Here is a 27,128-nt window from a genome sequence, read left to right on the forward strand (position 1 = left end):
GCTAAACTTTTATGCAGCAGACTCTGTCCTGCTCATGAATGCAGACACTAGATGCAACCGAGCAGCAGATCAGGGGTGCAACCAGGTGAGTCTGGTCCACGGGGTCTGGAGATGGACACTAGTGATGTAATTCTGCTGCATAAAGGCAGGCAGTTTGGCTCTTCCCTCTGAAGAAGAGGGGTGGGGAGGATGGTGCCAGCTCATGTGGACACAATGCAATTTCCCAGTCCTCACTCAGGCAATACAGACAACATTCAAGCAGCAGCAGCCTGGTGTGGCTGAGAGAGGCAGCCAGCCAGCCACTGAATGAGCCAACAAGGTGCTTTTCACATGCAAGAGGACAGAAGCCAGCCACTGGTCAGCAACGGGGCTCATTTATTATCTCACAAGAACGAACGACTTGTACAGCTGCAGTAATATCAGCAGAACCAAAGCTTTGCCCAGGGCCTGAGCTCTGACTGCAGGCTCCCTGCTGCGCTGGGCAGCAGTGGGAGGGCTTGTGATGGAGAGGATGGATTTGGGAGATCCCTGAGCTGCAGGGAGTGAATTTGAGACTGTTCCCAGTAGCCTGTGTCCTCCTGATGCCATCATCCCACAAGGGTGATTTCTGTTCCCTCCTACACGAGCTGCCCTTAAAATAGGGGAGGGCAAATGCAGCCCCCAAACGGCTATTCTTCATGGAGGACGTACCCAAGAACCACAGCCTCTTCCAGGAGTGAGGTTTGGGGGCAGTGAGGGAGCCAGACCCCATTTCCAGTGCCAGGAGCCAGGTGGCTGTAGGCAGCAGTGCCCTGGGTGTGCTGCAGCCTGCGAAAAGGTGGAGGGAGCCCAATGTTCACTTGAGTGCCCTGGCCACCTGCTGCTGAGTGACCTCAGGCAAAGCACATACATTTCTCCAGGGACGTGTTTGGATTTGGCTGCCTTAGGGTTCAGAGACCCCTTGTTAGACACCATGGGCCAGATTGAAAGAGAGTCTGAGCTTCCCCAACTCCTGGTATCATCTGAAAGTGGGGGCCCTGCGCAACCTATGAGGCTCCCAGTGGATGAAGCGGAGCCTCCCAAAATGGAGGTGGTCCAAACCTCAGGTGCACACATGGATACACAGCTTTTAACCCACTTCCTCTGCTCTTCCAGTCAATGGCGTGGGGCAGATACAAGCCCATTTCCAGGGGTCTGTGGGACCTGTGGAGGACCCTGGAGGACAAGGCCTGAGGTTCCTATCGGTGGCCACATCATTGCAGTCAGCCATTTCCATGTGTTTCTGCCACAGAGCAATGGCTTTTGCTTGCTAAGATGTCTCTGCCTTGAGAAGACATGCTTGGCTTTGCTGCAGGCTCCTCCTGGCTTGTGATGCTGTAGGATGACGAGGAGGAGGGTCTCCCTGACCCATCTCATGAGCTTGTGGGGCTCTCTCCCAGGCAGTCCCTAGCAGGGGAAACACTTGTGCAGGGGGTTTATCTCCTCCCATGGCCAGTCCTGAGTATCTGGAGCTCAGCCAGAGCCCTTCCAGGCAAGTGGCAGCTGGCAGAGCAGTGCTGGTTGCCCAGGCAGATATGATGGGGGGGTGAGGGTAGATGGGTTGTACTGGTGCTTTACATGGAACAGCCTGCTGTCACCTTGCTGGCCACCTGGCACTGGGGCTGGCCCTCAGTGTGTGGTGTGGGGCTGTTTGGCACGGCTATTCAGAGGAGGTTTATAAGTGAGACGTGTAGGGTGGTGTGGGTGAGGAGGAGAAGAAGGCTATCCGGAGGCTGCTGCCAGCAGGATCTGGACTCTCTGAAGTGATTAGAACCTCACTGTCACTGAGGCAGGGACAATGCTCAGAGAAGCACCTCTCCTTCCCCCTGGTGCCCACCCTTTGCTGGCAGGGGACAAGCGTCATGGAGGGGAAGCTGTAGCTGTCAAGGATGGGGTGCACTCCCAAGGAATCAGGTGTCTCGAATATGTGGTCAATGTCAGAGAAGCTCACCAGAGCCTGGGTGGAGTCATAGGAGCTTTTCTCAATGTCATCAACCCCGCAGGACTGGGGGTAGCTCCCCTTGTCCTGGCCCTTCTGCCTCAGCAGGCGGAGGTCATCTCTGAAGTGGGGGTTGAAGAGCAGGTAGAGCAAGGGGTTCAGGCAGGCAGGCAGGGGCAGGACCACAAGGAGGATGGATTTGATGACCTCTGGGGTGATGAGGAAGAGGTTGAGTGTGGAGGAGAAGGTGAGGAAGGCCACTGGGCAGTAGAGGAGGCAGTTGGTGAAGATCAGCCAGGCCACATGCTTGACCATGGCACAGTCCCAGACAGCACTGAACTCCCCCTTCAGCAGGTTGCAATAGAGTCGGATGTACGTGCCTGTGATAGTCAGGAAGCAGAGCATGTTTGTCATCACCAAGGCCACAGTGAAGCTCAGGGTAGCGGGTTTCCCATCCGGGATGGGATACGGGAGGCAGAGAGGGGATGCTCCGTATTCCCCAATGGAGAAGAGAGGCAGAACGGCAGCCACAGAGGACAGCAACAGGCAGCAAAAGGCAGCAGCCTTGACCTTGCCTAAGGAGGGTGACTTTCCATAGCCCCGCACACAGGAGACTGAAATGCTGCACTGCACGGCAGCCAATGTTAGCAGAAAGATGGCAGCCTCAGAGGCAAACACCGACAGGAACCCTGTCACTGTGCAGCCTGCACCAGTCTCCCATCTGGCACCATATTTGGCAAACTGGCCGTAGGTCAGGGCATCGACGAGAGCCAGCATACTGCAGTAAATGCCGGTCAGCATATTGGCTCCAGCTATGGAGCCGATGATGAACTTAACTGGAGAGAGGTAGCTGGGAGAGGCAAAGACAGCCAGAATGACCAGCCCGTTGCAGAGCATGGAGACCAGAACAATGACCCAGATTCCCAGGCGGATGATCCAGCTCTCAAACAAGTGATCACAAGGCTTGAAGGGACCTGGAAGAAAACAAAACCCAAAGTTAAACCCAGAATATACCGCTCTCCTCTAGTGGTGCTGCTCAGAGCAGCGGCCAGGTCCCAGCCCTCTCCTGATGCCACCAGCCCCTTGCCTACTGAATGCCGAGGGCTGGAAAGGAGCATACAACATTGCCTGCCCTCTTCTGCAGCAGGACGGCAGCAGTGCTGCCTCTTGGCTCTGTCCCAGCTCCCCTGTGCTCCTGTCCCCACACTGGGGTGCTTCTGGCATGCTGACTAGGCCTCCTCTCAGATGCAGAGCAGAAATGAGGTGCAGAGAGAGGTCATATGAGAAATGTGAGAAATGGCAGACTTATCAGAGCTCCCAAAATGTAAAAAGGCTGGGGCCTGGCATTGCCACCCCATGACCATATGCATGGCGAAGCCTTTTTGCTCTCATGTCCCACCTGCCCTATGCTGTTCAATGGGGCAGAGTTGGAGCTCCAGGCAGACCTTTGTCCAAAGAAACTCATGACCATAATGTCCCACATTTCTGTGGGACTCCAGACCCACTAATGCTCCTGGTGTCATCCTGGCATTTGGGCCACTCTGCCATTAGCTGCTCCTTCTCACATACCCCCTGGGGATCTTGGAGGTAGTGGTGTGGAGACGTGCAAGAGATGGCAGGATGCTGCATCCAGCTCTGACATTGCCAACCTCTGCCCTTATATTTAAGACCTTGGCTAAGTAGTGTCTTATTGTTTCTGCATGAATGACCGCTGCACAGAGGGGATGGCCAAGATGAGATGAAGTGTTAGAACAGGGGGGAGAGACAGCAGGTGGCGGGGAAGAGAGGGAGGGAGCTGGGGTGTCAGGGAAGGGACAGGGGGGCCTGGGCAAGGAGAATGTGGCAGGATGTCAGGAGAAAGAATGGTGGAGGATGGACATGGGGAGAAGGGGGAATGAGAAGGGAAGGTTATGGAAGGGTAAAAAAGGGACTGGTGGTGGATGCTGTTTACCAAAGGAAAAAACAGAGTGGGGAGAGACAGTGCAATGGGAAAGAGTTGCCCCTGGGAGGGATTCAGATGTTACAGTGAGGGGCTCAGGGCAGGAGCACAGCAAAACCAGAAACAGGACAGGCCAAGTTTTAGGCACTAGAAAGCAAAAGAAATTAGAGGAAACTGAGAAATCTTGTTCAGCTCAAAGGGGGTGGAGGTTTTTCACTGGCTTTCCTCAGAGAGCCAGCACCTCTGTACCCAGGCAGCAGGGCATGCTCTCTGCTAAAATCTTGTTCCTTCTTGTCTCTTTTGCAGCAAACTCAGTGGGAAAAGTGGTGAAAACTCCATCCCTGCCAGTGTCCCACAGCTGCCTGGATGGAGCCAGGCCTCTCCAGCCTCCAGCTTGCTTGTGTAGGACACCACTGAGCTGTGAATGGGGACAAAATCAGAAGGCAGCTTCCTTGTGTCCCAGCCAGCCTGTGCCCACTGGCATGTTTTTGATGGAAGTAAGGAGAAAGTGGCTGGGTGCAGTCCAGCACCTCCCTTCTCTCCCTTTCTCAGGAAACAGAGTAAAGTACCCCTGAAGTTTGCAGTGCTGCAAGTATGATTGGAAGATCAAAGACAAAGTCTTGTCATACAGTATTCTGGGCTGGCTGGGACAAAGCAAAGTCTAAGTCTTGCAATGGAACAGGAACTTCTTGAGAGCCAGAGCCTGACTGTGGGCAGGTTGGTGGACGGAGGAGCTGGTGATACCTGGGACTCCTGGTCAGGGATACCATGACCTTGTCCTCTCCTCATAGGAGGGCAGCTACATCCAAGTGGGAGAGGGAAGTTCCTCACTTGTCCCCAGTTTAGCCAAAGCCCAGCCATTCAGGCTTCTGATCTGCATGTCTGTGAGACACTTGAGGAAGGGTCGTGGGATCCTGGGGATTTAGAGAAGCTCAAAGGATCCCAGCTGTGTCCAAAGGGTTTCCTTGGCTGCTCACCGGGGCTTGGTGTGCACTGAATAGTGGGGTGCAGCTTTGCTTCCTCAAGGTCCAGCTGGAGGTCATCTGCATCTAGGTCATCTGGGGAGAAAACAACCAGAAATGATGCTCAGAGAAGAACGATCAGGGCCACTGGGGCTAGCTGGGCCAGAAGTCTTTCCCACTGCTTGTCCTCAACACAGACCTTCCCAGGCAGTTCCCAGCCCACAGGTTCAAAGTAGCTGCTGGTGTCCAGTTTGCCCCCTGCAGTCACTGCTGTAGAGGGAGAAGGTCTTGTAAACATTGGTGGGTTGTAATGTGGCCAACCCCTCTGTTTTTAGGTTACTCCCAACATTTGAAGTGTTGGGAGAGCCCCAGATCCCAGAGTTGTGTGACTGCAGATCCCTCCTCCCAGCACGCTTTATTAAAACTAAAGAAATACTCTAGCCTATGTGGTTACAGAAAACAAAGCCTTCAAATGCATCTTCTAAATGGAAGCTTTCTGGGCAGGCCTTGTCCAATGTTAGTTCATCAACAAGGACTTTGGAGCTTTGTTCAAAGAGAGCCGTAGCCTCTACTTGCAGCACAAATTCTTCATTAGCAACCACCACCACCACCAAACAGCTCAGAAGCAAAAAGACAAGAGAACCCAGCATATAGTGCTTTATTTTATGTCCTATGATCTCTTGGGACTGTGGTGCCTTGTTTTTAACCCTGGAGGTTCCCAGTCCTGGATTTGCTTAAAGGCAGACTGATTGCCCATGCCCACAGACTTTGGATCTCTGGGGTTTATGCAACCAGGCTCCACTGCCCTCAGAGCCCAGCCTGCTGGGCCAGCATCTCCATTGCAATGGCAGCTACACCCTGAGCCAGGCTCGGGCTCTCTGAGGGTCAGGCAGAGACTCCCTGGCTGAAGGAGAAGCTGCTGGAAGAGAATGGGGCTGAGACCCCAGCTGTGGTTTTGATGGCCTGTAGGTGTAGGTCATCAACAAGGAGAATGGCATCCTCTTAATCTAATCCAAGACATGCTCTTCTGCTTTGTTCCTTGTTCCTCTTCTCAAACTACCGCTGATTCACAGCACTGGGACACAGTGAGGACAGCTGCTGTCCTGCTGCACCGTCCCCACCTGTGGCACCACCACAGCCTTCTGCTCCCAGTGGAGATCTCAGAGGGTTTTCTGCAGGTGGGAGGGAGGGGAAAGGACATGTTTTGTGCTTGCCACAGCCCGATAGCCAGGGAGCTGGTTCTGTGGGATGAACCTTCCCTTGGATGATACAGACTGATGCTGGTGCCCAGGTGTGCACCTGGCAGCTGAGACACTGGCCTGAAAAGAGAGTTTCAACAGTGCTGATGATATGGCTATCGTAAGTGGGATTTAGTTGCCTAATCAGCTTAGAAATGGTGCCTCTCATGAGGTCTGCTCCCTGCCTGTGTTTGAAAATATGACTGGGATATTTGATTAAAGAATGATGACAAATAACGTGCTATCTTTAGTGCCTCCTGACAAGCATTGTGGCTTTCTTAGCTTCAGTGAGCTTTGGAAAAAAAAAATGCCATTTTTAAAATCTGTCTGTATAAGAGTTGAAATATTACTGCTGCTTTAGAGTCTGGCAAGAAATCACTCACAGTGGGATGGAAAAATATTTCGTCCTTGTATTTTATAGTCTTATAAATCTCCAGTGTCTTTTCCATCCACAGTGCGGAGGCTATGATGTGCAGTCACGATACTTGAATCAATACAGAGACTTGCACTTTCTGTGCCCCCCTGCCACCCAACCCACAGTAATGTTAAACTGTAATCTGCTCCCATTCTTTTTCTCTTCAAAGGGCCAGAATGCACAAAGGCTGGTTTTAAGCATAGATTAAACATTTGCATGAAGTGAAGGAGCAATCTTTTGTTTTGCCTGGACTACCGAGCTAGCTGTGAATTGCAAAGCAATCCTTGGCCAGCACAGCGGCATTCAAAACAGAAAATGTACCTCTCTGCTGGAAATCAGTACCTCTCTCAGCCTGGGAACTGTAGAGAAAAGAAAATGGCTGTTGTGTTCTAGCAAGGCAGACTGCATTACTTTTGAAGTAGCCCTTATTTATTTGAATTTTGCTAAGGCGCCTCCACTTTCTGAGGCCTTATGGAAAAAAACCCACTTTTCCCTTTCCATGGAAAATGGTTCCCAGCTGGCTGTACCAACACTGAAGTGGGAGGAAGAGGAAGAGAATTGCTGGAGAAGGGGTAGAACAAAAAGCCATTGGGCTGGATGCTTCTTCCCCTTTTGTACAGTCTGCCTTAGCCAGGGCAGTCCCCACGTGGGATTTGCAGATAATTGCTCTCTCCTTCAGAGTTAGGGCATGGGTAGCTGCAAGGGGCCTGGGCAGGTGCTTTTTGGGGGACTTGAGTAGCCTTCTTGAGTGCCAGAAGCAGGAAAAGTATAGCTCTAAGGACCCTCCAGGGTTTGCTGGATGGATGCAGAAGTTAATTAGTCAGCTTTACGAGCTAACCCAGTGCTGGACTGGGTAAAGCAGTGTCCTATTGTCAAGGATAACCATACAAGTATGTTCTCTTCTCGCTTTCTATAGCTTTGTTCCATTATTGCAAACATATGCTTATAAGTAAATATATCCCTTTCTATCATCAAACCAGTGGTCCCAAAGTGGGGTGCTGGGACTGTGATGGAAGTGCCCCATGGCAATGGTGGCACTTGCACTTTGCCTGTCCTCCCTCTGCAGCCAATTTTGGGAGGGTGGCAGGAATGAGCTGCCAGAGACTATTGGGTGGATGTCCTGTGTGACAAGCCCCCGAGTCATCTTTGGGTTGCTGCCCAGCCATGTGGGACAGGTTTGGGGCAGGGAGTATCTGCTAAACACCACCAATTATAATCCAAAGAGGCATATCCCAAGCACCAAAAATTTTGGAAATGGGACCTTAAATATCTGTCGTGACAAGGTGACAGAGTGATGAGACATGCACTAACCACAGTCCTTTGGGCCTTGGGTGGCTGTTACTCGGATGTGAATGGACACATTGGGTGGTGTCTGGCGGGTTCTGGGGCATCCAGGGCCTTAGAAGGATGGGAAAGAACTGAGCTGGCCCCAGGGTCCGTGGCACCACATGCACTCTGTGGCTGGAGTCAGAAAGTCCCTTGGGTGCTGGGCTCGGCTGAGGGACAGGTTCTGGATGTGGGAGTGGGACACGCTGCGCAGGCAGCACTGCCTGGCTGCTGGAGCAGGGCTGTGCCACCGGGGACCCATTTCTCAGCCCCACATGGCTGCCTGGGGCAAGTTGCCTTTCACCACCCAGCTGTGAGGTTCTGCGGACTTGTTTGTAAAGGGCTCCTCAGTCCCTTGCTGGAAGCACTGTGCAAGGCTGAGAGGACATGGCTATCTGGAACCATGCCCCATCCCTCTTACAAGTTCTCCCACAGCATCCAAGTGCCCTGACGATCCTGGCTGCACACTGCAGGGACAGAGCCCCAAGTTATTTTCTCTTAACGAGACCACTTTATCTCTTGCATGGAAGGAATGTTTTGGAGCTTTTTTCCTCTTTAATGAAGAAGCGTTACACGATTCATATAACACGGCTTAATACCACTGGTGGCCATCAGAAAGGAAGCACTGGGAACAGAAATAAAGCAACCGTTAATTAAGTAAAATAGCAATATCACAAAACCCTCTTCTTCAAGAGTAGACCATGCATTGCTGAATGGTAAGGAGAGTCATCTGCAAAAGCTGCACATAGTAAGGAACGATGTTCTTGTGCATTTCATATTTCCACCTCTGTGGTTTGATATTTCAAGACAAACCCAGTGCTATAACATCTGAAAATGTGAGCCTTTATGAGCTGCTAATAGTCTCATCTGGCACACCTTAGAATCAGTCAGCATTCTGCTCTGGTCCTAATATCTCATGAACACACATATAATCCATGAGGCTGAGGCTGGCTTGGAGCCTGTGGTAGGTACTGGTCTGCTGACAGGGCCAGGAGAGAGTATCCTTTGAGACATCAAATGCTTTGGTGCCCAGCAAGAGCAGGTCTGTAAGCAGTACTATGGGCCCTGGCCACAAACCCGGTCTTTTCACAGATGCTGTAATTTGCTGGGCAAACACCCCAACTATATGCACACGGACTGTTAAAGTATGGGCTGCATTAATGATGGAAAAACTGACCAAGCTGAGAAAAAATTCCTGCAGCAATGACTGTAACATATGGCTCCTCTGTACTGTCTGCCCGGTGTAACTACCATGCTTCCAGGAACCACATCATGCTGGTCGGAATCACACTTGCTAGCCTCTGGCTGGACTTTTTACATTGCTAAAGCTTATTCTTAGTCTGTGAAGGACTGGGGCAGGGCGGATGGCAGGAGCAGGGATGCAGGGCTTATGACTCACTTGCTGGTTGTCATAAAGTGTCTGGGTCATCCTGCCTCCCATCACTGCTCTAACACAGAGAATCCAACATCTCTGGGTCAATATCTGTCTCCAGATCCAGTCCTGCCTGCTTAGGATGCAGGAGAAGATTCTGCAGAGCCCCTGGTTATGGCTGGGTGCATGGTGCTCCCAGGAGCAAGTGAGTCAAGTGCTTCGCAGGGACTCGGCCCTCTCCCCATCTCCTACAAGCACACAACACGATGTGGTTTTGCCTACAGGGTGTTTCAGACCTCGGAAGTGCATGTGGCCTCTGTATTTATACAAACATATAAACAAATGCAGCATCCAAACTGTGTCCTGAAATGCTATTTCCACTCTCCAGCAGTTACAGAGGAAGGGGGCTCACACTTTTCTTCACATTTTTCTGGGAATCCCTTGCAAAGGGATCACAGCAGCTTTCCACCTGGAGCTGCTGTTGTGCTGTGAGTCTGTGGGTGCAGGAGGTGCTCTTTGCACACTCCTCTTCTGCCCTCATGCAACATGGAAGTCTATGCAGAAGTGCATTTTGGAGCACAGAATAAATTGAGTCTTGAACAGAAAGCACTGCTCATCTTAACTGCGGAGCCACTTCTGCCCTGCATAGGCTAGCCCCTGTGCTGAGCTCATCATATTCCCCAAACGTGTCCTTTTGTTCATACCTAACCCTGACCTTTGCTGTAGCATCAGGGTACGTGCACAAAAGTAGCGCAGACACAGGTCTCTCCACCTCCAGCCAGCTGCACAGTCCCATTCTCTGAGTTCATTCTCTTATTCAGATTAATCCTAGGGTCCATCCTCTGTATGTTGTAGCAACAAAGACTGATGGCCTGCCAAAGGCTCCGTACTGCCCAGAAGTCTAATGACCAAGCCCAGAAGTTGTCCCATGTAACCTCAGCCACCTTTCAGTGGCTTGGGTAGCCTCCCTCTATAGTCACTAAGGCCAAATTAGCAAACGTGTCCATGCTGTTGAGGTCTGCCACATCTTTCTGTTAGATTGTGAAGGTTTGGATGTGCCAGATCAGCTCTTTCTGCAATGCAGTGACACTGATTGGAGCCCATTCACAGCAACTGGCCACCAGAGCCAGAGAAGGATTAGTCTACCTTCCCTGAGATAGGTGTGACTCCATGGCTGGCAGTGGGACCACTTCTGCAAATGCAGGATCGCATCCTAGCTCACCGTATGGCCCTGCCCATGGATTGATCACCATTCAGCCCAGTTTACTTACAGTGATTATCAGCATGACCTGGAAACAATTCCATAGTCCTCTTGTGGGGATCCTCCTCCTCAGGGCTCATGTCTTCTGCCTCCCATTGGTCGGACATCTTGAAGAAGCTGCTGCAGCTCCCATAGGCACAGCACTGGTAGGCGTAAGGTACCTCGAGGACTCTGCAAAAGGGAAAAGCAGAACTTTTAGGTGCATCACCTCCATGATCTGACATGCCACTGCTTTGTACTTTTGGCTTAATTTCCACATGTGACAAAAGCCAGTCTATCAGGTGATGTTTACATTGGAGCAGGACTTTGCTCTAGTGAAGGACTCCATATAGGACAGTGTGGACCCAAGTCACCCCAGAGTGTCTCTGCACTGCCCCACTTTTTTTGGCACTTAAGACACTATCTGTCAATAGGATGTTGTCAAACACCAGGTTTGGAAACTGCACTAAAGTTCCTGGATAATTCCTAAAAACCTTTCTGCAGTTCTGAATTAGCCTCCCTTTCCCAAGCCATCTGGCAATATGCCATGTGCATGTGGAGTCTTCATTTTTTCCCCCAAGGCCATTTTTTGCTGGGCATCCTTCCTTTTGTTCAAGGTGAGAAGCTTTCTGAGAGCTTGAGCAAGTGCAAGGTCCCCCTTGCTTATTGCTGAAGGTCAGAGAGGCACCTCCAAACTCCAGTTCCATGAGTGTGGTTCACCCCTGCCAGCTCAGGCAGGGAGATCCCAGGTCTCTCAAGTGTAGCAAGTTATTTTCTCTGATTTCTACTTGAAAGTAGAATTGTTAGTTGGTAATTATAGCATGTATTACAAGGTTAATTAAACAGCAGCTGAATGTCATCTGGAAGAAATACCAGGCTATCAGTCAGCAGATGCATTTTCTTCAAAGACAGCAAACTTCTGCCTCTTTGCTGGAAGTCAGGAAAACTGCTGATGAAGGCAAAGGAACCTCAGGTTTTCCAGACAATTAAGGTCTTCTGACAAGATCAGTAAATATGGTGAAACTCTATATTGTAAAAATATGCTTTTGTTTTAAGTTCCCAAACATTTCTGGCTGAGCCCTGGGAGGCTACAGAAACTCTGTATACAAGCTTGCTTCCTGTTATAAGCTCCAAATTAAATCCTATTATTGAAAGGTGGCAGGGAGCTACAGATCCTCCCAGGATGGCTAAGAACTGTTCTCAGATGATTCCTACAGACATATGTCCCAAGAATAAGACTACTTAATGGCAGTACCCCCAAATTTAGGAAATGGTAATGGGTCGATCGCCTGGCGTCGTTCAATGAACCACTCCTGCAGACTCAGTCCCTCTGGTACAAATCCAAACCAGCTCCACAGATGTCAGTGAAATTAATTTAGAGGAGGAACGCCCCTGGAAGTGCTGAGCTTGACCCGCTCTGCACAAGGGACTGCCATCTTGGGTGTGGAAAGCACTCCAGAAGCTTCTGGGATCCCCTGCCATTTGGAAACCAGTCATGCAGCAGATCCCAGCTATGATGAGTCAAAAAAGTCAGAAGAGAAAGCCCTGCAGGCACCACTGCTGAGGCAGACTGAAGGGAAACCTCCACACTTTTCATTGGACCTGAGCTATTAAGCCCAATGTTGGTGCAGTGGCCTGTGACCTGAGCAGTGGGTGTTTAAATTTGAGAGGCTCCAGCCTTGGGAACCTATACTGGATGAGTGGGAGCATCAGCTCATGCATCCTTAGCTCCAAGGGATGGGAGACTACCTGGGAGACCCAAGCAAAAGATGGCTTCACCTTAGGGGAATTTGAGTCATCTGGACCATGGGCCCCTCAGCCTGAGGGCAGGTGCCACACTGGAGACCCACCAGTAAGGGAGGGTCAGGAGAGCCAGAGCCTGCAGTGTGGCACTGCGCTCGGAGCCTTTTGCAGCCTTGTCTTGCTCAGTTTGACCCCTTCAGGCTCCTCATTAATCCATAGCAGACAAGACATGGCCACACAAACAGAGTTTACTGAAGGAAAGCTGGATGTCATTAGCTAGGACTGGCTTCTGGGAATGTTTTCCACTGAAAGGAGCCCTGAGCTGAGCCTGCTCCATGCTTTCCACTTGTGTGTGTGTTTGGGGTGGGGGTGGCGGGCCTGGGAGTGCATCACCGCTCTCCCGTGGAATACTTTAAAAGATGAGGCACGTTAGCAGCAGATGAAGCTTCCTCAACCTATTGGCCTGGAAGGATGGAGGAAAGCATGAGATAAACAAGGAAAGCAGGAGGCTGATTGCTATAAGCAAACACAGGCTGTACTGAGTGCCAGAAGTGAAAGAGCCAACACCACCAGTACCTCATTTTGGGGAAGCTCTCCTTGGTGAAGGGCTCGGAGAGAGCTGGGTTGCCTTGGAGCTTCAGATGGGTCAGTCCACCCAAACCGTCCAGAGGCAGCGTGACCAGCCGGTTATCAGTCAAGTCCCTGATGAAGGGAAAGCAGAGAGGGACACCACGGTCAGGGTTTTGCTGCTAGTGATATCTCAGCCAAGCAGAGGCTTGGAGAGCCATGCTGCTTGCCTTGATTGCTCCCTCAAATGTGATGCTGAAATGAGGCTGGGTGCTGCATGGGGACCAGGATCCTCTGGAGATAAACAGGTTGATACTGCAGTCCCTGGGGGAAATGAGGGGCAGGTGCCCACACTTAAAGCTCTGGGTGCTTATCTACCTCTCTGTGCACATATCTGCCCCACGCATCTCTTTGCCCTCCACTTCCCCCATAATAGGGCAGGTATGATTGCAGCTCCCAGCTCATAAAATACGCAAGAGTATTAATGAGGGGGCTGAGGACCGGGGACCCCTCTGGAGCCAGCAAAGATGGTCTGCGATGACTCTTGCTGAAATGGTCTATCATGCTGATCTTTCATAAAGGTATTGAAGGCAGGTATGAAAGCATCAGAAAGTGGAGGTACTGGCTTAAGTATTCAGAGTGAAAGCATCTTGAAGATGGCCCCTTCTGCACTCTCATCATCCCTCTAATATTGGTAGGAAGCCCTGGGATTTGGTGTGCTCATGTCAGCACTGAGACACGCACCTCAGCACTGCACCCTTCTGATATCTAAATGCCAGGTGTCCCCATAGCTTGGGGAGTCAGTCTGAGGTCCTCAGATACCTGCTGTCCGTGGCCCACTGTGAAAGAAGTATCATTGCAACTTACAGCTTGGTGAGTGAGTGCAGGGTCACAAAGGCTTCAGGGTGAATAAACTGGATGTAATTCCAGCTCAGGTCTCTGCAAGGCAAGGACATGCCAGTAAGAGGGGTGCAGAGCAGGACAGCGAAGCTGCTGACCCTGGCCTGGTCAAGGGGTTTGATGGGAGCAAATGTGGGATCTGTAGCCCATTGGTCAGCAGCAAGTTCTGTCTCATTGCATCTCCCTGGAGACAAATACATTTGGGTGTATATATGGGTGGTTTCTAACAGAGGGCATAACAGTTTGCCTTACAGGAGCTCCTCTACTGAGACCAATGGGAAAGGTTCCTTTTTGGGTTCATTTCTGTAAATTTGGAGCTTTAATGCTAACACGCTAAACCTCAGAGCATTAGACAGGTTATGCCTTAGTGCCAGAGCATCCCTGATGTGGTCACACTGCTGGGTGCCCAAGCAAGGGCAAATAAGGTCAGGAGCTGTGTGGAAGGTGAACCAAGGTCATCTTAGAGTGTCTCCTGTCATGCACAGTTGGCTTGGTTTTGGGGAGGATTCCCTGAGGCTCCTCAATAAGCTCTGCTTCCATCTGAGCTAGAGGGCTCATCTCCCTCTGTCACCAGCAGAGAGGAACCTGCATATCAAGGAGCATTTCTTCTCCTCAGGCTGACTACACGGGCAACTTCCTACATATATCTACATCTCTCCAGCTCTGAAGGGAGCCAGGGCTGCCTGCCCAGATATGTGTGTCTCACTGCAGAAAGCTAAAGTTGGGTGAGTTGAATCCTTCCCACAGGGACCCTGAACATACCCACAGGCAAATGCTAGAGCTTACACGCTCAGCTATACATTTGTGTGACTATAGTGTGGCAGCAACATGCTTGTATTTGCATGCTTGTCTGTAGTGTTACATGTAATATGTGAGTGTTCCTGAGCAGTTATAAACATGGTGTACATGACACTCATGGGATCTCTAGGAATGCTGGCCTATTAAATGACACTCAAATTGCTGAGCTATGGGAAAAAACTTTTATGCGATTCAGTTCACTCCTAACAGAACAGTAAATAAAGACCATCAGCACTTGGAGGGCTCTTCCCACACGTCATAGGGAGAATCATGCCCTGCAGAGCCTTACTAGCTTCTCAAAGATGCCGAGCACTTAAGTGGGCTTGCCTACTGCAAAGTCACTATGCGTGTACGCTATGTGCGTGCTTGTGTGCCCTTAATATGTCTAACATATGCTTTTGAGTTGTGGGGAGACAGTCCCAAATCAAATGGGCTGTTCTGCATGGATGCTCCAAGAGTGCATGGCCCAGGACTAGCATGTGTAAGGAAAGGAGTGCTAGAGCTCATGCACACAGTGGCAAATGCCTGCCACGACTCCAAGTCGTTAGGAGGCAGATGTCCATAATGTGTGCTGTGCAACATAGGAGTTGCGGTGTGTGGTTAGAGCATGTGGCATGGAGTGTCCATGTGCCTGGCAGGTAATGAGTTTATTTACAGGATGTGTCTGCATGCAGAAAGGAAGCCAGGGAGAAGGTTTGTGCCCTGTCCTTTTGCAAGGGGAAATTGGAAGAGGGACTGGGCAGCAAAGCCTCCCAGGAGAGGCAGACAGAATGTGGTTGTGAAACGCCACATCAGCCTGGCTGGGTGCTCATGGTTCCCCTTCCCCCAGCAAAAAGCCCAGTCATTCCCCCTGCCAGACGAGACTTACATGGAGCGCAGGGCCATCAGCTGCACAAAGGTGTCTGCTCTGATTTCATGGATCCTGTTGTGCTGGAGACCACTGAAAAAACAGAAACTGGTTTGAGAAACTAGCTGAAGGCAGCGTTCATACTTTGTAGGGATCTTTGTCCCGTGGCAGCAGATGCAAACTGTCACAGTGGAAGTTGTCATTTGATCTTGGGAGACCTACTCTTACTTCAAGGGGTAAACAGGATGAACAATGAAACAGCTCAGAGCCATTTTCTCCTGTGGGCAGCTCCAGGGCTCAGACAGCCACTCCTTTTGTTGCCATCCTGGCACAGTAAAGTGCTAAAGGTGCCCCATTATCTCCAAAGCCACACTGATTTCCCACGCTGCTCCATGATCAGCCTGCAACTGCTTCATCCAGAGCAAAAAAGGAGAGCTTGGATCTGGTAAGTCAGCAAACAGCTCTGTGAGACCCTTCAGGAAGGACTGTATGGTGCTGCCCTTTGCCTTGGCGAGGGCTGAAGGCATCTTAGGACCCCTTTTCATGACAAAGTATCCTGATGTCTTGCTGAACTCACCATCCACATCCTACATGCATATTTTCATAAAATGCCTCAGCCTCTGCACACCTGCCTTCCAGCAGCCTGGTGCACTCCCGGGGGTAGGGGAGGGAGCAGGGTAAGAGCTGACACGGTGTTTGCTGACTGACCTATATGCTCCCCATGCCCCTTAAGAGACACCCAGAGCTGATCCAAGCATCCTCTTTGTGGGAAACATTTACAGTTTTTCATTTTTCTTTTCCCTAGCGTGAAACAATGGTGAATATTTTTAAAAACTCCTGCAAAATGCCCAGTCATGAATTCCCAGACCTGCAGAATTGGTCTCCTCGATGGGTGATCTTCTGTAAGGGCAGACAGCCACTGCCTAGTGCTCTACCTACAACAACTGCTCAGGGCGTTCATTGAGTAGCTAACCTGACTTTAGACTCACAAATGATCTTGACTCATCTCACACAAGGACCTGCACATGAGGGCTGTAATGTCTCAGCTGGTATTTGGCCACATGCTCATGTTTCAGAGGCAGGGGCTTGAGGCTCTCATATCTGCTATACTGCTGGTTTCTCAATAGCCAAGAAGGCATTGCTCCTACTTCTGGCTTGGATTTCAAGTGAGGGCCAGGGGAAGCTCTGTGCACAGATTTGGGGGTCTCCCTGAATAGGAGAGGTGGAGCTTGGGAAGAAGGGGTGTTGGAGCAAGCTAGTGAAAAATAATTCAAGGATGTTTAGCTGCGAGGGACCACCTGTGCGTTGCAGGTAAAAACCTGCACACTGGCAGTTACAGCAGAGCGACTGGCACACCTAAGTTGTTTGCATGCCAGGCTGTACCACCATGCACCACCAGACTTGTTTCCAACGTATTTCCCAGCAGGAATGCTGATGCCTGGTGGGGGTGGGGCTTACAGGATGAGAACTTTGGGCTTAAGGGACCAAATACTCATTTTGTAAGAAAAGGTTAATTTAAGACACAGTCAATCTGACTTAAGTACCCTGAAAGAGGGATTTACTGTGCTTTTATATTAATGTTAAACCTGAATTTGGCATATTATAGAATATTGTAAGAAGGAATTTAAGCACAATGTGGGAAACTACAGGTTTGGAATTCTGAAAGTTTGTCCTTTTTTTGATGTCTTTTCTAATTTTTCCAAACATTTCCCTGGGGGTACTTTAGATAAAAATATGTCCAGCTCTAACTCTGTCCTCAGAGCTCCCAAAGAGGCAGCAAGGACTATGTATCTCTCATTTTCATGTGATTTCACACACTGTCCTAATGTCTGGTTTTGCTAAGGTGGGATGAACTGGTCTGGCCATCCAGGCTGGGGTGCTGCAGAGAGCAGGGACAACCTCTCCAGTGTATTTTTGTGGGCATGCTGCTCCCACACATCTATTCTTCCAGGTGCAGAAGTCTAAAAAAATCATGGCGTCTATTTTTTTTTTTTTTCTCAAAAAGGCCAAGAACTTCTATTAGATTTGAAGTGTAGGGCCAGATCTCCAGACACTTTCAACTGAACATGAATAAGTCTGTCTCAGAGCAAAAGAGGTGCCTCCCAGGGCCCAGAGGAGACCCAATTCATGTGCTACATGTGAGGAAAGCATCAGTCTTCTCTATGGAGGGGCTAGCCCTGAGCAGTGTGGATAAGAGTTGCTTTGTGCCCATGGCATAGGACTCCTCCTTGAAGCAGAAGACATTTATGGTATACATAAACCCCATTCTTGATTAGCTCGTTCTGGGACTCATGTTAGTGAAGTAAAATTTGATGCTGTCACATCCTACTTCTGTTTGCTGTGGCTGGGACCTCTGAAAAGACCTGAGTGAATTAAGCTCCTATGCACAGGGGATGTATTTTTATTCTGTATTTGCACAGGGGCAAAGAGTGGGGCTCTGGTCCATTTGCAGTCCAAATAGTGAGTTATAATGCTCAGCTTTCCCAGTGCTTGGTGAAGGCTGAGTTTTGTGTGTGTCTGTGTTTGCCTCTCTCCCCGAAACAGCCCTTTTCCCCCAGAGCATGGTGCAAGTGAGGGCATCTCTTTACTCACAGGTCCTCCAGCCGCTGACACCGGTGGAAACTGGGCAGATCTTCGATTTGGTTGTGTGACAGTTCTCTGCAGGGGAATGACCGGTACAGTAATGTTAGGACATCAAAAGTGAGTGCTGCTGAGCCCTCCCTTGGAAAGCAGGCATTGCTGGAGAGGGGGATGACCTGACTTCCATTTTGCACAGCTGCAGAGAGCAGTAACCGCAGGCGAGGGGGATCTTCACTCTGCGCACACCTGACACTTGCTCTGAGTGTCTTTGTGCAAGGCAACGATTGCTCCGTGGTTTACCTACTCATTCAGCCCCAGCCCAGCTCCCTCCAGCACAAGCTGTGAACTGACAGAGCAGCTTCTACAGCTGGGGTGGGCTTTTCTTCCCCAGCCCCAAGTCAGCTGTGAAATGCATCTGTGCCAGCTTCTGCCATGCACAGCCTTGCTTTTCTGTGGGTAAAGCAGGGAGGCATTTGTGCCAGAGCTCTTGACCTGCTGTTATGGACGGGGGAGTTCGCAAAAGCTGCAGATGTGCTTGCAGAGCCTGGGGCAGTTTTGGCCAGCAGAGCAGCCAGCCAGCTGCCTTGCCTCCTTCCTGGCACAGCAAACCCCACTGCCCATTGCCTGGTCTCCAGCCTTTCCTGGCTTCTCCCCAGGGTTAGGGAAAGGGTTGTGGCACTGGCAGACATTTGGTACAGGACATTGCAAACTGTGAAAACCTCTGGTCCCCATTCTTTCAAGTGCTGTCACTTGAAAGCAATTCCCAGCAGACTCCTGATCCCACTGCTTCATGGCCTGGTGTCATGTCAGCGTCCAAGGTAGAGTTCCTGTCCTGGAAGTCCTAGAGTCCTATCCTGGCACAGCTTAAGGTGAATTTAGTAAAACTGAAATGGGCTGGATAAGGAGTAATGCTTAAAATCAGCTCTTTCCCCCACCAGCAGAGGCTGGATTTGTGGTTGTTCAAGGGAAATTTGCCCCAGGGTAAAGTTTTGTATATGGCCTCTCTGCTGACTTTCCAGACTCTGTTTCCATCTTTCTGCCAATAAGTTGCTGCTAAAACATTTCAATTATTTATTTTTTTGCCAACCCCCTCTCCACCAGTTTTCCATGGTGGGGAGGAGGAGGGAGGGAAAAAGCAAGCAAAAGTTTTGTGCTTGACTCTGGAAACTGTCACCCAGTACAGAGAGTGTGCATCAGTCACTTTTCCCTGGTCCCTGTGTCAAGCCACTGGGCTTGACAGGGTGGTGGCTTAGCTAGGCAGTGATGGAGGGGGAACACAGCCCCAGGAGTTGTTTCTGGTTCCTCCAGAGCAAGGGTAACCAGATGCAGCCCAGTATCTACCAGCAGAGCAGCCTCAGTCACTGACAGTGTGTTGTGGACACACCAGGATGAAGGCACTGGTGGCATCAAGGGACTTTAGGTCTGCTCAGGGAAGTTTCATCTACTTCTGCTTGAGAGGAAAGACAAATCTGTGCCCTGAGCAGAAGCTCTGGACAAAAGCAGCAGGACGATGTCAGGTTGATGCCAAGCTCAAGCTTGGCAAGGCTGCCGTGCCTGGTTGTGCTGGGCTGAGTGCCCATGCACAGACCGGCATCATAGCACAGCTGCGAGCCTCACACCCCTGTGGTGGCTCTTACAGCCCCTGTGCAAGATCTCTGCAGAAAATCTGCAGTGTGGTGTGAGCAGTAGGAGGCCAGAAATGCGGTGTTAACTGTATCATCTGTGTTCAGATGTGTCACAGTTGTAACGTCAACCTGATGAACTGCCAAGGGGCTGGCAAAGTGGGGGAAAGCAGCAAGAACAGCCACTAGCTCTGCGGGGACAGAAGGCCAACATATTTCAAAGGCAAGAGAGATGTAAACATGCACAAACATTGGCCCCACATACCCTCTCTCCAAACTCTGAAAGCAATGCAGTTAATGTCAGTAAAATTAGCTGGGAAAGAGGAACAAGGAACAAAGAACAAGGAACAAGGTGGGGTGTCCCAATAAAACTCTCCCACAAGGAGGGGCAGGCATGAAGAACAGGCTCTGCTGTGAAGGTTTACAGTCTGATAACTTGCAAACGTAATCAGAACACTTGGGACCCTACAGCCTGGGCCATTCCAAAGGCTACACTTTGGTGGCAAGAGGTCCATTGAATTGGTCCAGATGTCTAAAGATGAGAGATCTTCCCTACAGGGGCAGCTGGAGTCAAAATGCTGTGATCTGCTAAGTTACAAATTGTGTTCTTTTATTTTTATGTTTTTCTCTTGTTTCCAATTTCTGTGATCAAGAATTCACTCCTGTTGCTTTCCTGGAACAAACTTGTTTTCATTTTCAGCTTGCTTGTATAAAGACTGATGAAAGGCAAGCCTCCTGCTTGCCCTAAGGCTGCAAACTTGTATAAATCTGGCTCATGACTCATTTCCTGAGGATGTCTTCGACTGCGAACAAAGTTGGGGATCTAACGAACGAGGGGTGTGACTCCTGAGAAGATGCAGGAGTCTTTCTGAGATGCTGATTTCATCATGTACCAAGTTGAAAAAAACACACCCCCCCGCTCAGCATCATTCAGTGCCTTGCCAAGCAGGTAGAGCCAAAGCAACTTCGAGACTCTGAGCAAAACCACTGCTGCACCACGTGAGGGGCCATGGCCATGTGGCCTTGCAGGTATCCATCAGGTCAGGCTTGTCCCCTCCCAGGATATGAACGGGATCCTTCTTCCAGGTGATGGCACTTGCTGGAGCTCCAACTGCAGTAAGCCGTCGTTAGGGCAGGGTGTTGTGTGAATGTGATTTACCCCTGGCTTTTGTGCTGTGTGCAGCTAGGAGCTCTGAAATGCTGCTGCCATTCTTAGCCACTGCCCTTGCACCCTCTCTGCCTTCCTTGCACGGGGCAGACAGTTCCCACTGGTGCAGAGCAAAGAGGAGGCAAATGTGGATGTGCCTTATTGCTTGCAGCCCTGGGTCCAGAGCATCGTGTTGGGATGAAGCAAACAAGTTCAAGAACATGCAGAGCTCAAGGTAGTGCCTAAGAAGGTGGTGTTTTCTGTACAGAAAAGATAATGGGAACAAGATGGTCTTCCCCAGCTGGTCCCCTCCCTGCTAGACAAGAAGAAAGCCTGGTTTCTGACTGCACTTTTCTAAAGACCAGGCAGGACAGAGAAACGTGTTACTCACAGGACTCGGAGGCTGGGCAGCTGCTGGCACATCCCTCTGGGGAGTAAATGGATGCCTGCCCGGGTCAAGGTCCTAGAGGAGTGGAGGAGAGAGAAGAAATGGTGTTACTGAGAGCCAGTGCACAGACTCTGTGACCCACAAGCCCAGCTACCGGTCCCAGATGGTGGCAGGAGAGACAATATCAATGGAATAATGAAATACCTCGAGAGAAACAAAAACTGACTTGGAAATGAACACTGCTGCTGGACCTGGTAAAGGTGAATGTGCCTATAAGAAATTCTGGGATACTGCCGAGTACTGAATTCACTGCTGTCCTCGGCCACGTCGAGGGCAGGTGGCAGTGCCCTCTGTAGCATGCTCTGCCATCCCAGTTCCCCGTTGTCCAGACTGGTGATCTGCCTGGAGCCACGAATGCCTCAGAAGGCCATGTATGGGGGACAGATGGTGTGTCCCAATGTCCCTGAGGCAAGGCGCAGGCAGGTCACACTCCTGGGCTGGGGTGCTCAGCTGTGCTTGCAGTTTGGGCACAGCATGTGGACCAGTGCCTTACAGAGGAGAACTGTGGGTGGTCAGAGACAGCATGTCTTCCAAGCTCCTGCTCTCTTGGGCCTGGTGGTGTGAGGATGGGACCAGACCAGTTCCAGGAGCCCCCAGCCTGGGGGGCAGATGTTTCCTGCACTGCACTGCACTACCAGTGCTGGTCCCAGGATGGGCAGAGACACTTGGTTGCAGCAGACTACGCTGAAGCACTGCACTCAAAGGCCTGCTCCTTCACTGGTGCAGAAGAGAAGGAAGAAAAAAATCAAAATAAGATTAGACCACACTCAACAGTACCAAGAGGGCAACTCACGGAGAGGAAAGCTGCTTTCAGGAGCCACAGGGGTGAAACGAAGTAGAGAGGTGAGTGATCAGGGAGAGGCAGAGCTGAAGACAACCAACTGCACAGCACTGTGAAAGCTGTCCTCGCTGAAACAGCCTGGACTGCCTTGAAGGAGGAAGAGCACAAATAGCAGGGTAAAAGGGAGAGAGTTGCCACTCACAAAACTTCTAGGCTGGTGGTGCCTTTAAGGTCTGGGAATTCTCTGATGTCTGTTGCACCATTGAGTGACCTGCAGAGAAATGAGGGTGAAGTGAGGTGGACAGAGGACCCGGAAGCAAGTGCAGTTGCCCAAGGTCCCAGACCCATCTGCCATAGTGGCAAATCTGCTTTCTCACACCCAAATGTGGTGATCAGAGACCCAGATCCAAAGGTGCCCCTCTCATCAGTGTGCCACTGCCAGCTGGGTGGTAGAGCAGACATTGCATGCAGCACAGATACAATGAGCCAGAGTTGGGCATTTCTGTGCAAGGAGGCTTGGCAAGCTCAGACCCTCCCCCAACCACTGACATTCTTGGCATGATTTCCACCCAAATTAAATAAAAAACCCCAAACAATTGCCATGGGGAATGTAAAGCAGGGCATCCCACCCAAGTCTCCCAGGGTCTATGCATTTGGAGCTAAAGAATGTACGGGTATTTGAAGGGGTTATTTTATTTGCCTGAGTGTGTGTTCCTGCAGCAAGAGGCTGGGTGAGGCTTATAAATAGAGATTTTGAGGTTGCCTCTGCCTCAGTATTTAGTACTGTGCCACAACAGGTTAGCTGAGAAGCCAGCCAGTCCAGGCCTACCAATGTGGAGTAGCCATTCCGGTCCAGATGGTGTCCACCACGTGGTGGTGGCCCTGGAGCAGGTCTAGGGCCCTACATATGAAGGAAGCACTGTCACCACGGGCTGCCCAGTAAGATTATTTTTGTCGTGGTGTTGGTGTTATGGAACACATGTTCCTCAGCTTCTCCATCTTGTGGAGGAAGGCAGATGCCTTCAGTGGCCTTGTGTTTGGGCAACTATGCAATAGTGCAGGGCTTGCTTGAGCAGCATGCAACAAACATAGTAGCACTTGTGAGCGTGGTCTTTGCTGGTGCTGATGCAGCTGTGGAAACCCTAGAAGACTCCAGTGCCTGTCAGCTAGATGGGCAGGAGACATGAATTGTTTCCTCAAAAATGCCTTTCTCAAAATTATTTTTCTTCAGCAGAAAACATCTGCAGTGTCTACTCCTTGGCTCACTGACTTTGGAGCTGGCCAGAAGAGTGGCCTCATGGTGTTCTATTGGCACAAGGGCTCTAGAGAAGAGGAAAGGGGAAGGCCACTAAGGTGTCCAGCTCACAGGGCTTGGAGCTTGGATGTGTTACCTCTCTGAGGATGTGCTTGGTGAACTTACAGAGTGTGGAGCTTTGGCAAGTACTGGAAAGCAGACTGTCCAACAAACTGGATGGGATTGTCATAAAAATGGCTGCAAAGGAAATGAGTAACTGGTCAGATTCTACTGTGCATAAAGAGAAGACGTTATTACAGGTCAAGAGCCTTGGAGCAACTAATAGTAAGCTATGTAAGAGGTGCCAGCTATCCTGTGAGGAACCCTTGTTTTCCAGATAACCCCAGGCTCTCCCGCTAGCCTGTTTTGGATGAACATTGGTACAGCTGAGGTCTCCTGCTGCTCTGAAAGGGCCCTTTAGGGTCCTGCTGAACAAGGCAGGCTAGAAAGATGCAAAGCCCTCCTTCAACCCAGCTATAGTGCTGTAACCCTGCTGGGAAACACCTTGCACTTGATGACACCTCCTTTTATATATCTTACATACCCACAACACCAGCATCCTTCCTACTTATCACAGTCAGTGGAGAGAAGTGAACTCTTCTGGGATCCAACTAGCTTTAGGAGGAGTTGAATCACCTCCTACAAGAAGCACTTTCCCCCCATTGACTGTGAAACAGTTTAGATGGGCAGCTCCAATGGAGACATGAGGATTCCCATGTGTCCCACCCCCACGTTACTCCAAGGGTGGTGCCCAAGGAAGATGGGGATGTTTGTTTTGGCTGGAGCAGTGACTGTTTTCACCCAATGTCACCATGGCTTTCCAGATGTTGGTATTTCTATAACTTAAGTCCCAGAATGGCCAAGCAGAGCTTTTGTCACTTGCCATGATTTCCAATGTCACTGTGGTTCAGGGAAGAACTGTCCACAACCTCTACCTGTGTCTGAGTTAGAGCGGAAATGAGCTGACAGCTGGCTGTATTTATCTGCAGAACTTCATGTCCATGGGTCTGGGGTAGACACACAATGATCTGGTGTCCCATCTCCCCAACACATATAGCTACTGCTGTAGCTGGCTAGCAGCTTTTCTAAACACAGGGAATAAACACAGGCAGATGTCAACCAGGGCTTAGAAAATCCTGTTATGCACAGCAAGATTTCCATGCAGACCACCCATATATTGTTGTTCGTTGTTATCAGCCTGTACTGCAGCAAAGTTCAGCTGTGGGGAAAGGAGAACCCATGGCAAAAAACCTGAGGTGCAGATGAGAAGGAGCTAATTTCAGCTTGCATTGACCCATACACAACAAATGTAAAATTGCGGTCATGCTGACAACTGTCAGAAATCTCAACCAAAGACATCAGAAAATGCCCCTTTCTGGGGGGATATAAGGATTTAGGAAATACTGTTTAATTTTCTTACATTGTTTGGAGGAGGGGATTCCCAACAAATGCGTTCTCTGGAATAGCTTTGATGTTGTTGTTATGAAAACCACTGTTGGGAGAAACAAATATCTTGATATTAATGGATGAGAAAGGCTTGGAGACACCTTCTTTCCTCAACACTTTTAAAGGCAGAGAGCCTTCAAAACGCATAAAATAGGAGGTGTAGGCTCTGTTCCAGCTGTTGCATCATCCCAGCAAATGAACAAGGTCTGTCCTTTGGCAGGACAAAGTCCTCATTCTGTTGCATTTACTCTGTGTATAGCTTGGTGCTCCGTATGTCACTCCACTGAACCCACCAAGAATACAAGGACTTAAGGTTTAACACTTTACAGATCAGAAAACAGAGGCAAACACAGTTATTTTATACCCTCCAGGAACTGCAGTTTTTATGGATAGTCTCCATTATAGCTCCACAGCTGTTAACCAGAGTGCAGCCTACTATGAATTATTGGCCCATGTGACTTTAAAGTATTTGTAGATCTAGCTGTGATATTTTTGGTTAAGCTTGAGAAAATTGCTATCAGCAAGCTTTTGCAGCAGAAGAGAGCTGTGTGGTCACAGTCTGATCTCCTGTACATCAAAGGCAGCCATAGGATCCTGTGTCTAGGACCAAGACCAGGCTCTGGGTGATGCCCAGGTTGTTTAATCCCAGAGGAGTCTGCGTGAGTGATTAGTTGGATGGCTGTTTGAAATTTTCCTCTTATTTAGGGACGGGTGTTTCAAAAGCCATCTAAAAGTGGATTAAGGACCTTATTCTCATTTTGAATGTCAGAGTAATGATGATATCTGATCTGACCTGAGAAATCTCCTTGTCAAGAAATTCTTCCACTAAAAGAAAAAAGCAGTGTCAGATTTTTGCTCCAAGCTTCTGAGAAGCACTAAAGCAGCTGCTTTTGTCCCACCCTAGCCTGTCACCAGTGTGACACAGTCTTAGTGGATCTGTGGATCCTCATCAACTTGACTTGACCCCATCTTGGGGCTTCTAACTTCATGGGTGTTAAGTGGGATGGTTTCCCATTTTTAGTGTCTCCCAGGATGATTGGTTAGAGGAGAGAGTGCTAGCCACTCAAATGGTCATAAACTTTTGTGATTCCCTACTATAAATTTCTCCTAAGGGAAATCAAACAGTTTCTGCACATCAGAGGAGGTGGCACAGGGCCTGCAAAAGCCATGACCTCACAATAACACAGATACTCCATGGTTGTGGTCCCAGGCTGGGGAATGGACATTAGAAGTAGCTGGAGATCAGATGGACTTTGAGTTCATCAGATGCCATGAGAATGAAGAGCTGCAGGAAGAACCTGCTCCAAGCCTGACGGTGGATCTCCCACTCCCCTCCACCAGCCATGGTGCAGAGGCCAGTGGTGAGGTGATTGGAGCTGATGGAAATCAAGGGGATAAACTGCTTTTATGTGCATGGTAGAGAGGGCTGGGAAAGGAAAAAGAAAGGCTTGGACTGAGTGGTCTTCCCAAGTCAGAGCACATGTGACACTTTATTGGTCACTCTCCAACAGCGAATGTTTTTGAAAAGGAATAAATAGAAAATCTCACAGCTCCTGCAGTCGGCCCAGCGTCCTGATAGCCCCAGGGAATTCCAGCAGCTCATTGTAGTTTAGATCCCTGAAAGACAGAGAAGGGAAAAACATTCATTAACGTGGCTGTAGGAACTCAACTGAGTGTATCTGTGCTTTGAAGGAATGGAAACTTGGTTGTTAAGCATGGGAGACAGGTTTTTCCTACCATGCTGATCCAGCCACTGTCTGGAAACAAAATCTCACACATTCCTGCAGCAGAAATATTCCCTGCTAGGAGCACTGTCAGGCGAGACCCAGTCCAAGCCATGGCTGCTGCCATCTGGACTTCTCTCCCACAAGTCCCTCCATTCCTGGCGCTGCTTTGCATCTCCGGAGTGCCCCGTCCCCCTCTCCCAGGGACTCACCCCCAGGGGCTTTGGCTGAGAGTAATTTTTCCTGCCTTTCCAGGTCAAAATGGGATGTTAAGAAGGACAAGAAACACAAGAGCAGCTTCAGTTGTGTGGCCCCCATGAAAGGGCTTTCTCTGGGCCTCCTCGCTCTGCGGTGCAGAGGGGATCAGGGGACTATTCCCTTGGTGCTTGTCCTGGGCATGACAGAGACCCTGCCATGGGACATGCTGTGACAGGGACCAGTGGGAAGAGTGGGCTATGGGAAGGCCTAGGTCTTCTTCTGATGGTTGGGGTGAACCCCACATTGGAAACTGTGAGCCAAAGGTGGAAGTGATGTGCAAGAGGTATTGACATTGCTGAGTGTTATGTTTAATTGGCAGTATAACAAATTAAGTAAAATATAATATGTTGGTCATAATAACAAGCGTAGAGTTTACCTGCCCTGACTTGGCAACCAGAAGAGACATCTGAACCTGAATGAAACCTCATGGGCTTTATTTGTTCTCCAAGGATAGGCTGGCCCCTCCAGAAAAGGATTTATTTGAGCTATGGGGCACTGCTGGCAGCCCGGGAGGAACAGCCCTC

General features: G+C 50.0%; 1 protein-coding gene across 1 annotated transcript in view; it reads right to left on the reverse strand.

Moving 5' to 3' along the window:
- Positions 1-1,693: 1,693 nt before the first annotated feature.
- LGR6 (leucine rich repeat containing G protein-coupled receptor 6) overlaps positions 1,694-27,128 on the reverse strand; it is a 151,963-nt gene continuing 126,528 nt past the window's right edge. Inside the window, exons 7-18 of the mRNA XM_075722320.1 lie at positions 26,171-26,239; positions 24,597-24,668; positions 23,303-23,374; positions 22,085-22,153; positions 21,045-21,116; positions 17,897-17,962; positions 15,326-15,397; positions 13,627-13,698; positions 12,769-12,894; positions 10,481-10,641; positions 4,874-4,954; positions 1,694-2,931 (exon numbers count right to left, since the gene is read on the reverse strand). Of these exons, the coding sequence (XP_075578435.1) occupies positions 1,694-2,931; positions 4,874-4,954; positions 10,481-10,641; positions 12,769-12,894; positions 13,627-13,698; positions 15,326-15,397; positions 17,897-17,962; positions 21,045-21,116; positions 22,085-22,153; positions 23,303-23,374; positions 24,597-24,668; positions 26,171-26,239 (2,170 nt within the window). The remainder of the gene's footprint in view (positions 2,932-4,873; positions 4,955-10,480; positions 10,642-12,768; positions 12,895-13,626; positions 13,699-15,325; positions 15,398-17,896; positions 17,963-21,044; positions 21,117-22,084; positions 22,154-23,302; positions 23,375-24,596; positions 24,669-26,170; positions 26,240-27,128) is intronic.

The sequence above is a fragment of the Pelecanus crispus genome, chromosome 17 (genome assembly GCF_030463565.1).
Source record: "Pelecanus crispus isolate bPelCri1 chromosome 17, bPelCri1.pri, whole genome shotgun sequence".
Taxonomy (NCBI): domain Eukaryota; kingdom Metazoa; phylum Chordata; class Aves; order Pelecaniformes; family Pelecanidae; genus Pelecanus; species Pelecanus crispus.